Source organism: Mytilus californianus, unplaced genomic scaffold, assembly GCF_021869535.1.
Source record: "Mytilus californianus isolate M0D057914Y unplaced genomic scaffold, xbMytCali1.0.p SCAF_6, whole genome shotgun sequence".
NCBI lineage: Eukaryota > Metazoa > Mollusca > Bivalvia > Mytilida > Mytilidae > Mytilus > Mytilus californianus.
The window spans coordinates 95,367,168-95,381,130 of record NW_026262712.1 but is presented as its reverse complement, the minus strand read 5'-3'; the positions used below and the strand labels follow the sequence as shown (position 1 = coordinate 95,381,130).

At 34.8% G+C, this 13,963-nt stretch overlaps 1 protein-coding gene across 1 annotated transcript in view; it reads left to right on the top strand.

Moving 5' to 3' along the window:
* Positions 1–13,963, top strand: part of LOC127704143 (acyl-CoA synthetase short-chain family member 3, mitochondrial-like) — a 36,353-nt gene that overhangs the window by 1,571 nt on the left and 20,819 nt on the right. The window contains exons 3-6 of the mRNA XM_052208031.1: positions 1,341–1,529; positions 4,277–4,408; positions 8,085–8,228; positions 8,659–8,739. Coding sequence (XP_052063991.1) covers positions 1,341–1,529; positions 4,277–4,408; positions 8,085–8,228; positions 8,659–8,739 — 546 coding nt within the window. The remainder of the gene's footprint in view (positions 1–1,340; positions 1,530–4,276; positions 4,409–8,084; positions 8,229–8,658; positions 8,740–13,963) is intronic.

Here is a 13,963-nt window from a genome sequence, read left to right as displayed (position 1 = left end):
GAATGCTTCAACAACGTTTTAAATAACATCGATATGTGTTCTCTTTTCACTCTGAAAATTGACCATAAGAGGACATCTACTTTCAATTAAATACAGAATGCAAATGTAGTAAGTTCATGAATGGTAAATTGGCTCTATGATTATTTTTTTTTTTATCAAGTCAAAATTCTACAAATTTGACATAGAAAAAGTTGTGATATTATTATTAATACAAAATAACTTCTTTCTGGCACATCACATTATAAATTACAAAGTAATGACCACTTAATTATATGCATTATTTGTGTTGTAATGTCAGTTTTAGTCAAAATTTTCAATACTTAAGAGTTTTTAGCATAATGAACTTTGGATGCCACTACTGATCCTGTATAGGGATTCAATATCATATTTTTTGGTTACAGAATATTTTTTATTGTAGGTTGTAGCCAAGGGTTTCCTCAAGCTTTTAGGTGTGAAAAATGCACAAAATTATTGTATTTTTGACAATATATCCAAAATGAGCTGACTTTGAAGCCTAGAATCTATTTTTATGAAGAGATTTGTTTCAACTAGTAGTAAGGCTTTTAAAAAAGGTCCATTCAAGAACCAAATTATGGCCGTTTTGACATTTTATGATAAAGTTGAAATTGAATGTCATATTTGGCCTAAACATGCTGAAGTGAACCTTGTCTTTTCTAAACATATGTATTAAAGAGTTATACATATATTGAAATACATATTCTTCAATGTTTCAATGTTCCCCTATTTCTGGTGTACATGCAAAACCTGTGTTTTGCACACTGATACTGTATACAGGAGAAAAAAAGAAAAAAGTAATGATTTATTTTCGATATGTTGCTATGATTATAACAAACTTATTACCCAACCCTGTAATCAAGCATCCTCACAAATACAATTATTCCACAAATTTGGTACCTTCAAAAGTAAATGAATACACAGACCACAGTACTAGGTGACAAAAGAGGGATCCACTTAAATTTATCAAATTATATCTCATAATGGTCCTTCAGGATAATTGATTTTTCAGTTGTTGGAAAGTAAACCACAGTTGGTTCAAAATCTAATTGAACCATTTATCATATGAACGAAATGAGATGTAGGGTGGCTATTAATTTTACAGCAGTTCAATGTCTCAAAAAACAAAACAGAGGGAAACATAGTCTTCAAAAATTGACATTGTTTTCTTTCACCAAAAAACTTACTTTGTGTTAGAAAATCCTTAATGTATTTAATGAATGAAACATTTTCCATGTTGTATCTTTTCTTTTTGTTGGTTAGTATATGAAAAATAAGAAGTCAATCGTTGCTAGAATCTCTGACTTTATAGTAATAAATTTCAGGTCAGTAAATTTGCCTGTGTATTGAGGAAGTACGGTGTTGAGAAAGGAGATAGGGTACTTATATATATGCCAATGATACCCCAGGCAGTCATCTCTATGTTAGCATCAGCTAGAATAGGAGCTATACACTCACTTGTTTTTGGTGGATTTGCTGCAAAAGAACTTGGTACTCGAATTGATCATGCGAAGGTTAGTCAAAAGAACTTGGTACTCGAATTGATCATGCAAAGGTTAGTCAAAAGAACTTGATACTCGAATTGATCATGCAAAGGTTAGTCAAAAGAACTTGATACTCGAATTGATCATGCAAAGGTTAGTCAAAAGAACTTGGTACTCGAATTGATCATGCAAAGGTTAGTCAAAAGAACTTGGTACTCGAATTGATCATGCAAAGGTTAGTCAAAAGTCCTTGGTACTCGAATTGATCATGCAAAGGTTAGTCAAAAGAACTTGGTACTCCAATTGATCATGCAAAGGTTAGTCAAAAGAACTTGGTACTCCAATTGATCATGCAAAGGTTAGTCAAAAGAACTTGGTACTCGAATTGATCATGCAAAGGTTAGTCAATATAGTTTTCATGAACTTTGTTCCTGCTTTATATACTTCTGAATGAAAAGTATACATTTCTTCACTTTGCAAGGAAGTTCTTGTATATTCTTATGATGTTCATTTATCTGACCTTACTCAATTTAGGTCTGTGCGATTTTAGTTTTCTAGCAAGATCGTCACTGGAGAACCCTAGTATCCTGGTTTATTTGTTTATCTATTTACTTATTTGATCTTTTGTCTTTCATTTTAAATAAATACCAGTGGTGTTACAATGTTTACAGAAAGCTACTTTTTTATCAAGCAATGAATTCCATAAAAACATTTCAAGGCCGTCTTAAAATTTCAGTGATTTTGTGTCATGAGTTGAAACACCATATCTCTTCTTTTGAACCACCTCTGTGGTCCTGTTTTTGTGATCATCCTTAGAGTTGAGGTTGGATTCATGACTGGAATAATCTAAAGACTTGGAAATAAGGATTTGCTACTTTTCTGAAAAGCTTGCAACATTTAGGAGTAAGAGCTAAGACTTGTGGACTCAGGAGTCGAAATAGATAGGTATTTTTATTTTATAAAGTACAACTTGGTACATGTACATGAAATACAATATATTATTTTAATCATACTTATGTAGTCAATAAGCATGTATATCAATACCAACCAGAGGATTATGATGCACTTTCATTTATGTACGTAATATCATATGAATCGGTCCATGCAAAAAGATACAAAAACCAAACATTTTGTTCATTTTTCCATGTACAGTTTAAGCATCTTAACTGCCGCTTGATTATGTTCACTGGGGTAGCAGTGGGTAAGGCTTTTGCTTGCAAAGCAGAAATCAGTGCAATCTAATAGGGGCAACGGTTCGGATCCCGTCCAAGGACGGTTGATTTACATAATTTTAAATAATTTAACTTAAATTTCAATTTCAAAAACACAAGATGACATCATTTTTGCATTTTCCCGTACATTTAACTGTTGTGTTCCTTTCTTACAGGTAGATATGATGAAAACTGTTGACTTTGTCTCTCTATAGTGTTTCACCTCAGTATAGCATTGTTCCGGGAAACAAATGATTTTTACGCTTGCCAAAGTACTAAAATTCAGATATTTCTACGTCTTTTATCGGTTTAACTGACAAATTCGTGACAGAATTGACTACTTTATGAATGTTTACATTAATACCATTTTTAACCGGGTTTTTGAAGGAAATATCGGTTATTGATTTGGGGATGTATGGTGGGCGGGCGGATGGGCGGTGCCAAACAGTGTCTCTTCAATAACATGAAAAAGCTGTGATGATTGTTTTTCAAATTTAGATATGTTGTTTCTTGTGACTAAATGAAGGTCAATTTCAATTTTCACGATTTAAGTATTTCTCCTTTTTGAGTTATCGTCATTTATCACGAATAAAATCGTTTTTCAAAAATATTTTAACCAACTTTAAAACTTGTCCTGTAAAGTTTATCAAAAACACTTTTTGTACCTTTTTCGAATGGAGTGGCTCATATAAATAAATTTCAAAATCATATATATTAATCCTTTTTATATCTGAGGCTTAAATCATATAGATAGTTTCAATATATCAGTTGTGTTTAATAAAGTGAAAATAAAGGTGAAAGTATCTAAATAAATATTGGTTTGATATAATCATGATAATGTAAGGGATTTTGCTGTGAATGTAAAATTTGTGGATCTTCTATAATTGTTTGGGATATTGCAGAAAATACTTTCCTTAAACTTCCAGAGCAGTTGTAGACCCCTTTGTATATCTATAATGTATCTAGGATGATGACTTCCTCCAGAGCAGTTGTAGACCACTTTGTATATCTATAATGTATCTAGGATGATGACTTCCTCCAGAGGAGTTGTAGACCACTTTGTATATCTATAATGTATCTAGGATGATGACTTCCTCCAGAGCAGTTGTAGACCCCTTTGTATATCTATAATGTATCTAGGATGATGACTTCCTCCAGAGCAGTTGTAGACCACTTTGTATATCTATAATGTATCTAGGATGGTGACTTCCTCCAGAGCAGTTGTAGACCACTTTGTATATCTATAATGTATCTAGGATGATGACTTCCTCCAGAGCAGTTGTAGAACACTTTGTATATCTATAATGTATCTAGGATGATGACTTCCTGCAGACTGTTATCTTATGAACTAGCATGTCAAATATCTGGCTCAGTGTGTGTACAGTATACAACAGGGTTTATATTCACATCAACATGTTCTATTCCTAATATGCCTGTTATATTTAACACTGGACCTTTATAAACACAAGTTAAGCAACATCATCCTTTCTTTCACAATATTTGAAAACTGACTTTAAAAAAGCATATGATAAGAATTTAATATTATTATGATTTCATGTTTTTCAGCCAAAAGTTGTAGTAAGTGCTAGCTGTGGGGTAGAACCAGGAAAACCTGTGCCTTATAAACCAATGTTAGATGGAGCACTTTCACTGATTGACTTCAAACCTAATAAATGTATCATTTATAACAGACCTGGGGTATGTACAACACTACAGCATGTGATATTTACCAGAGTTAGATGAAGCACAACGATTGACCTAATAAACTAACTTTGTGGTCTCCTGGTAAAAATGAGACTTTCAAATTTGTAACTTGTTACTTCTTTGCTTAGCATTTTGAATATGAATATGTCAGGATTGTGTGTCCTTGTGACATGTCTCCCTGTGGACTGATAGGTTGTTGATCAGCACTTTAAAAAACTCTGACACCTTGTGCTGGCTAAGTATAAAGCAAGCAGCTGTACATCAACCAACCATCTATCCATTATCATCTTACCTGGAAAATGTATTGTTTTTGGAAAGTTTGCTATAGCTTGCTATAGCAAAAACTTTCCTAAGGCATCGGCCTCAAACCGGAAGTGACAGACTATCTTACATTAGGATGTGTGTTTTACTCTTAGATAATGTAGTACTGGTGTTTGACAACTAATTCTAGGAAGATGCTTTTGAAATTTTGAGTTACTTCTATTTTGTTTAGCTTACAGTTTGAATTAAAATGTACTGAATGTTCATCGATAAATCAAATAATTCAACTTCATTTTGAAAATGGCTATCACAAACACTACTTCGCGGATCTGCACTGTGCGGAAAGTAAAATCAATACACATCTACATGAGACAGCAGTTTCTACGTTATGCTTTTATCGGTATTCCCCAGACATGCGTGAGATCCATATCAACAGGAGTACTATAATCCCGGTTTCAGGGGTTTCCTCCCGTCCTCCTGTTGAAGAGAAAATAAATACCATGTTCAAAATATTTCATGAATGAACATTTTTCGACACTTACTACGATTTTTACAATGTTTATTAAAGACTTAAAAGCCAGAGTGTATCGAAAGTATCCCGGTATTTCATCTCGGCCCGCAACAAACTCGGACTATAATAAACTCGGCCTATTACATAATTGGCATCAGAAAATCGGACTATAACAAAATTCGTAATTATACTACTTGCTATTAAGTCTTCCAAACAAAGTTTGGAGACTTATTGTTTTGCTCAGTTCTTATTATTTTTCTTCTTGAGGTCTATTTAGGGGTATTTTGAGGGGCCAACAGAAGGGAGGGATTTCCTATAGAACCCTATGGGATTTATTTTTTTTAAATTTTCAAATGACTATAACTTGAAAACAGTAAGTGATAGACACATGCGGTTTTCAGTAATGATCACAGGATCATAAAACAAATCAAATGAAATATAGCGGGACTCCCTCTGGATCAGCCCCATCCCCTCCTGTTTGAGAACTTGTAAAGGGTTTAGATCCCCACCCCTAAAACATATATATTCTTGTATGGGACAATAAAACAAGTCAAACGAAATATAGGGGGAGTCCCTGGGTGTCACCCCCACCCCATCCTGTTTTGAGAACTTGTAAACGGTCAAGATCCCCACCCTGAAACCATATATATTCTTGTACGGGACAATAAAACAAATCAAATGAAATAAAAGGTGAGTCCCCTTGGGTCACTCCCACCCCCTTCCTGTTTAAGAACTTGTAAATGGTCGAGATCACCACCCATAAACCATATATATTCTTGTATGGGACAATAAAACAAATTAAATGAAATATAGAGGAAGTCCACAGGGGTCACCCTACCCCCCCTTCTTTTTGACAACTTGTAAACAGTCGAGATCCCATCCCCTAAACCATATATATTCTGTATGGGACAATAAAACAAATCAAATGAAATATAGGGGGAGTCCCTGGGTGTCACCCCCACCCCATCCTGTTTTGAGAACTTTTAAAAGGTCAAGATCCCCACCCCGAAACCATATATATTCTTGTATGGGACAATAAAACAAATCAAATGAAATAAAAGGCGAATCCCCTGGGGTCACTCCCACCCCCTTCCTGGGAATGACTAATTATGGGAGCTTTGTTTTGGAGACTTCGTAACAGCATCATGTTACAATTATTTCTTGTATTAAGTAATTTTTTTTTAAAGTCGGAAAAAAAGTTAAACACCCAATCTACACATTTACAACCTATTTGAAATATTACACATCTACCGTTGCAAACTTTCCACAGGTGCTATCCAGCACTTTGATTATAAAAGTCCTGTGGTAGTTATAACAACATATCATGTTATATAAACGGGTGACAGACAGATACTTTAGCATTGGTACAATTTTAGTACAATGTACAAACATTTTAAATTACTCTACATTTATATAATAATATAGTACTGATAAAGTACTTCTAAATTATTGTACTAATTTGGTACCATAATTTTGGTGTACTAGAAAATATTACAAATTTTAAGTACATGTACAATTTGTTGTTTAACTTTTATTGGGCAATGCAATGCAGGTATAAAAATATTTTGAGATTTATAAAAATTATTCAGTAAAAAAGTAAGAAAGCTACTGAAAAGGAATACTAAACAACAATACAATTTCTATAACTATATAACAATTCAGTAAAATAGTACAAAATTGGTGTTTTAGACTTTAAGTATTAATCTATATGAAATTATTGTAAGATTTGTCTGGTGAACACTAGAAATATTTTTACTTACCACCTTTTATAATGGGCAATTATGTTATATACTGTGGTTTCATTATTATTCATGGGATATCAATTTTTAAACGACCGCAAAAAAAATTTTCGGTCGTATATTGGTATGACGTCGTCCGAAGACACATTGGTTTTCGCACAATAACTTTAGTTTAAGTGTAGATTTCTGTGAAATTTTATCATAAGGTTCAATACCACAAAAGGAAGGTTGGGATTGATTTTGGGGGCTATGGTTCTAACAGTTTAGGAATTAGGGGCCAAAAAGAGGCCCAAAAAGGCATTTTTCTAGTTTCCAGACAATAACTTGTGTTTAAGTGTATGGATCTCTCTGAAATTATACCACAAGTTTCCATACCACAAAGGGATGGTTAGGATTGGCTTTGGGGGGTTATGGCTCAAACCGTTTAGGATTTCTTCACATATTTTTTTTGTTTGCAAAAAAAGGGTGGGGTGGGGGTTCAATACGCACAGGCACAGTGTATTGCACAAAAGCAAAAAAAATTGAATATAAATTCAAATCATATAACCAATTCTAAGTTCTTTGACTACAGTTATTCTGTGTCAGAAACCTATTATGTGTCAAATATTTAATTACAATCCAAATTCAGACCTGTATCAAGCGCGAATATTGTGTCCATTTTTGCCCCAACTGTTCAGGGTTGGACCTCTGCGGTTGTATCCAGCTGCGCCGGCAAAGCAATTTATTAGGCTGTGCGTGGGTATAGGTAAACCATGAATTTAAATCTTTTGCCAAGTACAAATTTAACCATAGCTTTGTATGCAAATTTTGACAAAATGACAAATTTAAAACTTCAACAAAGTACAAATTTACTGTAGGTGTGTGTGCAAATTTCAGTGAAACCATGATATCAAATATCCAGAAAACTACAGTTTTCCCTCAATCCACGAAAAATGGTATCCACCTTAATAAATCAATCCACAGTACATGTACAATTGTATATGAAAAAAAATGTTCAATTAACAACTTGAACTAAAAAATCAATTTTGACATTATTTACATAATATTTAGAAAAGGATTGCCATGTATTCATATATGTATCTGTGAACAAGTTGTGATTAAAAGAAAGACAAATTTCATTGAATTCAAACCTATTTCTACAAAACCATGTACTTTGTAGTTTCAAATAGCTGCACTGAACCATAAGATGGATGTTGATTGGGAGTTAGAAATGTTAGAAGCTTCACCTGTTGACTGTGTCCCTGTCCTGGCCACTGATCCTATTTATATTCTGTATACATCAGGAACAACAGGTTTACCTAAGGTAGGTGTCATGTGCTGACTGTATCCCTGCCCTGACTACTGATCCTAGGGTAGATGTCATTTGCTAACTGTATCCCTGTCCTGGTTATTGATCCTAAGGTAGGTGTCATGTGCTGACTATCCCTGTCCTGGCTATTGATCCTTAGGTAGGTGTCATGTGCTGACTACCTGTCCTGGCTATTGATACTTAGGTAGGTGTCATGTGCTGACTATACCTGTCCTGGCTACTGATCCTTACTGTATACATATACATCAGAAACAACAGGTTTTGGTTTCATGGCAAAAATATTTAAAATTGTTTTAAATTTCCATTACGTTCAAGAATGGTCCAGCAAACTCTTGTTTTAATTAAACATGTGTTTTTTCACCATTGCAGGTAAGACATATTTTTACAAATCAATTTAAGTTTTATACTTTTATTTGATTTTTAGGCTGTAGTAAGACCCAGTGGTGGACATGCAGTGGTACTGAAGTGGTCAATGTGGAATATATATGGACTTAAACCAAAAGATGTAAGAACCTAATTTTGTGTTGTCAATGATATTCCTTGTTAGAAATTACCTTAGATATCTATATACATCAGTTATTGTCTTACATTCAAGAAAACATGTAGAAAAGAGGCGTTAGGTCTTAAATAGTGATAGTGTGCAGTCTCTAAACTTGGCTGGTTGTGGACATCTTTACAGGATACTACTTTAACATTTTAACATAACATCCAGTTTTATTGGGGATGGTATTGTTCAGACTTGAGTTTCCTGTGTGGTGTTTTGTGGTCTATTGTTTTTCTTTTCATCTTTTTTTTTATAATTTTCAATGTTGTTATCAGTGTTCTATTACTATTGATTTCTGATCCCAAACCCCCTGTTTCCTTTAATTATACCGCCATGCGCTGAATGTGGAATGATGTTTCTATTGTTCCTTTGTTCCTTTGTTCATTTGCAACTTCTACTTTATATACTAGAAATTGGAATTCAATGAAACTTTTAAGGAATCTTTCCTTCTAATAGCATTATGCACCTTCTGCAAGTATTTTGTTTTTTGTTCTATTTTTACATTACACTGTCTATTTTGTGTATGGTGTGCAGCATCTGACCTTGGCTAGGTTGTATAACATTTTTATACGACCGCAAAAAAATTTTTGTGGTCGTATATTGGTATGACGTTGGCGTCGTCGTCGGCGTCGTCCGGCATCGTCCGAAGACACATTGGTTTTCGCACTCTAACTTTAGTTTAAGTGAATGGATCTTTATGAAATTTTACCACAAGGTTCAATACCACAAAAGGAAGGTTGGGATTGATTTTGGGGGTTATGGTAATAACAGTAAAGGAATTAGGGGCCAAAAAGGGGCCAAAAATAAGCATTTTTGTAACTTCCAGACATAACTTGTGTGTTAGTGTATGGATCTCTCTGACATTGTACCACAAGGTTCCATATCACTAAAGGAATGCTGGGATTGATTTTGGGGGTAATTGCCTCCAAATTTTAGGAATTAGGGGCCAAAAAAGGGGCAAAAAACAAGCATTTTTCTAGTTTCATGACAATAACTTGTGTGAAAGTGTATGGATCTTTCTGAAATTGTACTACAAGGTTCCATATCACAAAGGGAAAGCTGGGTTTGAGTTTGGGGGTAATTGCCCTAAACGTTTAGGAATTTGGGGCCAAAAAGGGGCCAAAAAACACATTTTTTTCTAGTTTCCAGACAATAACTTGTGTTCAAGTGTATGGATCTCTCTGAAATTGTACTGCAAGGTACCATACCACAAAGGGAAGGCTGGGATTGAGTTTGGGGGTGATGAATCATAATGGGGGTTCAAAAAATTTTGGGGGGGGATTTATTTTTTTTTCATTTTTTTTCTTTTTTCCATTTTTTGTTTCTTTTAAAATTTTCCATTTTAAGTTGGTTATTTCTGGTTTATATTTAAAATCAAATAATAATGATATGGTAGGAGATACACACCAAACAGGATGTGTAAATTATTATATAATAAGTATTGTGCAATAGCAAGAAATTTTCAATTGCACAGTATTGCACAATAGCAAGAAATCTTCAATTGCACAGTATTGCGCAATAGCAAGAAATCTTCAATTGCACAGTATTGCGCAATAGCAAGAAATATCCAATAGCACAATATTGCGCAATAGCAAGAAATTGTCAATTGTACAGTATTGCGCAATAGCAAGAAATATTTAATAGCACAGGATTGTGCAAAAGAAGATACTTGCTATAAATTGCTTATTTCTTGACCAATTTCAATGGCGTTTTATTCTTGATTTCATGGGGTTCTTTAATATGCTGAATCTAACCGTGTATTTAGTTTTTGGATTTTGGGCCCCGTTTTTAAATTGGTCCACATTGAGGTCCAAAGGGTCCAAAATTAAACTTTGTTTGATTTCATCAAAAATTGAATTATTGGGGTTCTTTGATATGCCGAATCTAACTGTGTATTTAGATTCTTAAATTTTGGTTCCGTTTTCAAATTGGTCTACATTAAGGTCCAAAGGGTCCAAAATTAAACTTAGTTTGATTTTAACAAAAATTGAATTCTTAGGGTTCTTTGATATGCTGAATCTAAACATGTATTTAGATTTTTGATTATGGGCCCAGTTTTCAAGTTGGTCCAAATCGGGGTCCAAAATTAAACTTTGTTTGATTTCAACAAAAATTGAATATATGGGGTTCTTTGATATGCTGAATCTAACCATGTATTTAGATTTTTGATTTTTGGGCCCCGTTATCAACTTTGTCCACATTGAGGTCAAAAGGGTCCAAAATTAAACTTTGTTTGATTTCATCAAAAATTGAATTATTGGGGTTCTTTGATATGCCGAATCTAACCGTGTATTTAGATTCTTAATTTTTGGTTCCGTTTTCAAATTGGTCTACATTAAGGTCCAAAGGGTCCAAAATTAAACTTAGTTTGATTTTAACAAAAATTGAATTCTTAGGGTTCTTTGATATGCTGAATCTAAACATGTATTTAGATTTTTGATTATGGGCCCAGTTTTCAAGTTGGTCCAAATCGGGGTCCAAAATTAAACTTTGTTTGATTTCAACAAAAATTGAATATATGGGGTTCTTTGATATGCTGAATCTAACCATGTATTTAGATTTTTGATTTTTGGGCCCCGTTATCAACTTTGTCCACATTGAGGTCAAAAGGGTCCAAAATTAAACTTTGTTTGATTTCATCAAAAATTGAATTCTTGGGGTTCTTTGATATGCTGAATCTAACCATGTATTTAGATTTTGGATATTGGACCATAATAGGTGAATGTCCAATTTAAAATTTTGAAGTTCTTAGACCACATTCAATCTGTGTTAGAAACCTATGCTGTGTCAAATATTTAATCACAATCCAAATCCAAAGCTGTATCAAGCTTGAATGTTGTGTCCATACTTCCCCCAACTGTTCAGGGTTCGACCTCTGCGGTCGTATCAAGCTGCGCCCTGCGGAGCATTTTATTACATTATATTGTCTATTTTAGGTATGGTGAGCAGCGACTGACCTTGACTGGGTTGTAGGACATTTTTTCATTATATTGTCTATTTTAGGTATGGTGGGCAGCGTCTGACCTTGGCTGGGTTGTAGGACATTTTTACATTACATTATGTATTTTAGGTATGGTGGGCAGCATCTGACCTTGGATGGGTTGTAGGAGATTTTTACATTATATTGTCTATTTTAAGTATGGTGTGCATTGTCTGACCTTGGCTGGGTTGTAGGACATTTTTACATTATATTGTCTGTTTTAAGTATGGTGGGCAGCGTCTGACCTTGGCTGGGTTGTAGGACATTTTTACATTATATTGTCTATTTTAGGTATGGTGGGCAGCATCTGACCTTGGCTGGGTTAAAGGACATTTTTACATTACATTATTTATTTTAGGTATGGTGGGCAGCGTCTGACCTTGGATGGGTTGTTGAACAATTTTACATTACACTGTCTATTTTAGGTATGGTGGGCAGCATCTGACCTTGGCTGGGTTGTAGGACATTTTTACATTATACTGTCTATTTTTGGTATGGTGGGCAGCATCTGACCTTGGATGGGTTGTAGGACATTATACATTATATTGTCTATTTTAGGTATAGTGGGCAGCATCTAACCTTGGATGGGTTGTAGGACATTATACATTACATTGTGTATATTAGGTATGGTGGGTAGCGTCTGACCTTGCCTGAGTTGTAGGACATTATACATTTCATTGTGTATTTTAGGTATAGTGGGCAGCATCTGACCTTGGATGGGTTGTAGGACATTATCCATTACATTGTGTATTTTAGGTATGGTGGGCAGTGTCTGACCTTGGCTGAGTTGTAGGACATTATACATTACATTGTGTATTTTAGGTATGGCAGGCAGCATCTGACCTTGGATGGGTTGTAGAACATTATACATTACATTGTGTATTTTAGGTATGGTGGGCAGCGTCTGACCTTGGCTGAGTTGTAGGACATTATAGATTACATTGTGTATTTTAGGTATGGTGGGCAGCGTCTGACCTATGCGTGGTTGTAGGACATTTTTACATTATACTGTCTGTTTAAGGTATGGTGGGCAGCGCTTTACCTTGACTGGGTTGAAGGACATTTTTACATTATATTGTCTATTTAAGGTATGGTGGGCAGTGTCTGACCTTGGCTGGGTTATAGGACATTTTTACATTACATTATTTATTTTAGGTATGGTGGGCAGTGTCTGACCTTTGCTGGGTTGTAGGACATTTTTACATTATGCTGTCTATTTTAGGTATGGTGGGCAGTGTCTGACCTTGGCTGGGTTGTTGGACATTTTTACATTATGCTGTCTATTTTAGGTATGGTGGGCAGCATCTGACCTTGGCTGTGTTGTAGGACATTTTTACATTACACTGTCTGTTGTAGGTATGGTGATCATTGTCTGACCTTTGCTGGGTTGTAGGACATTTTTACATTATACAGTCTATTTTAGGTATGGTGAGCATTGTTTGACCTTTGCTGGGTTGATGGACATTTTTACATTATATTGTCTATTTTAGGTATGGTGTGCATTGTCTGACCTTGGCTGGGTTGTATAACATTTTTACATTACACTGTCTATTTTAGGTATGGTGAGCAGCGTCTGACCTTGGCTGGGTTGTAGGACATTTTTACATTATATTGTCTATTTTTGGTATGGTGGGCAGCATCTGACCTTGGATGGGTTGTAGGACATTATACATTATATTGTCTATTTTAGGTATAGTGGGCAGCATCTAACCTTGGATGGGTTGTAGGACATTATACATTACATTGTGTATTTTAGGTATGGTGGGTAGCGTCTGACCTTGCCTGAGTTGTAGGACATTATACATTTCATTGTGTATTTTAGGTATAGTGGGCAGCATCTGACCTTGGATGGGTTGTAGGACATTATCCATTACATTGTGTATTTTAGGTATGGTGGGCAGTGTCTGACCTTGGCTGAGTTGTAGGACATTATACATTACATTGTGTATTTTAGGTATGGCAGGCAGCATCTGACCTTGGATGGGTTGTAGAACATTATACATTACATTGTGTATTTTAGGTATGGTGGGCAGCGTCTGACCTTGGCTGAGTTGTAGGACATTATAGATTACATTGTGTATTTTAGGTATGGTGGGCAGCGTCTGACCTATGCGTGGTTGTAGGACATTTTTACATTATACTTTCTGTTTAAGGTATGGTGGGCAGCGCTTTACCTTGACTGGGTTGAAGGACATTTTTACATTA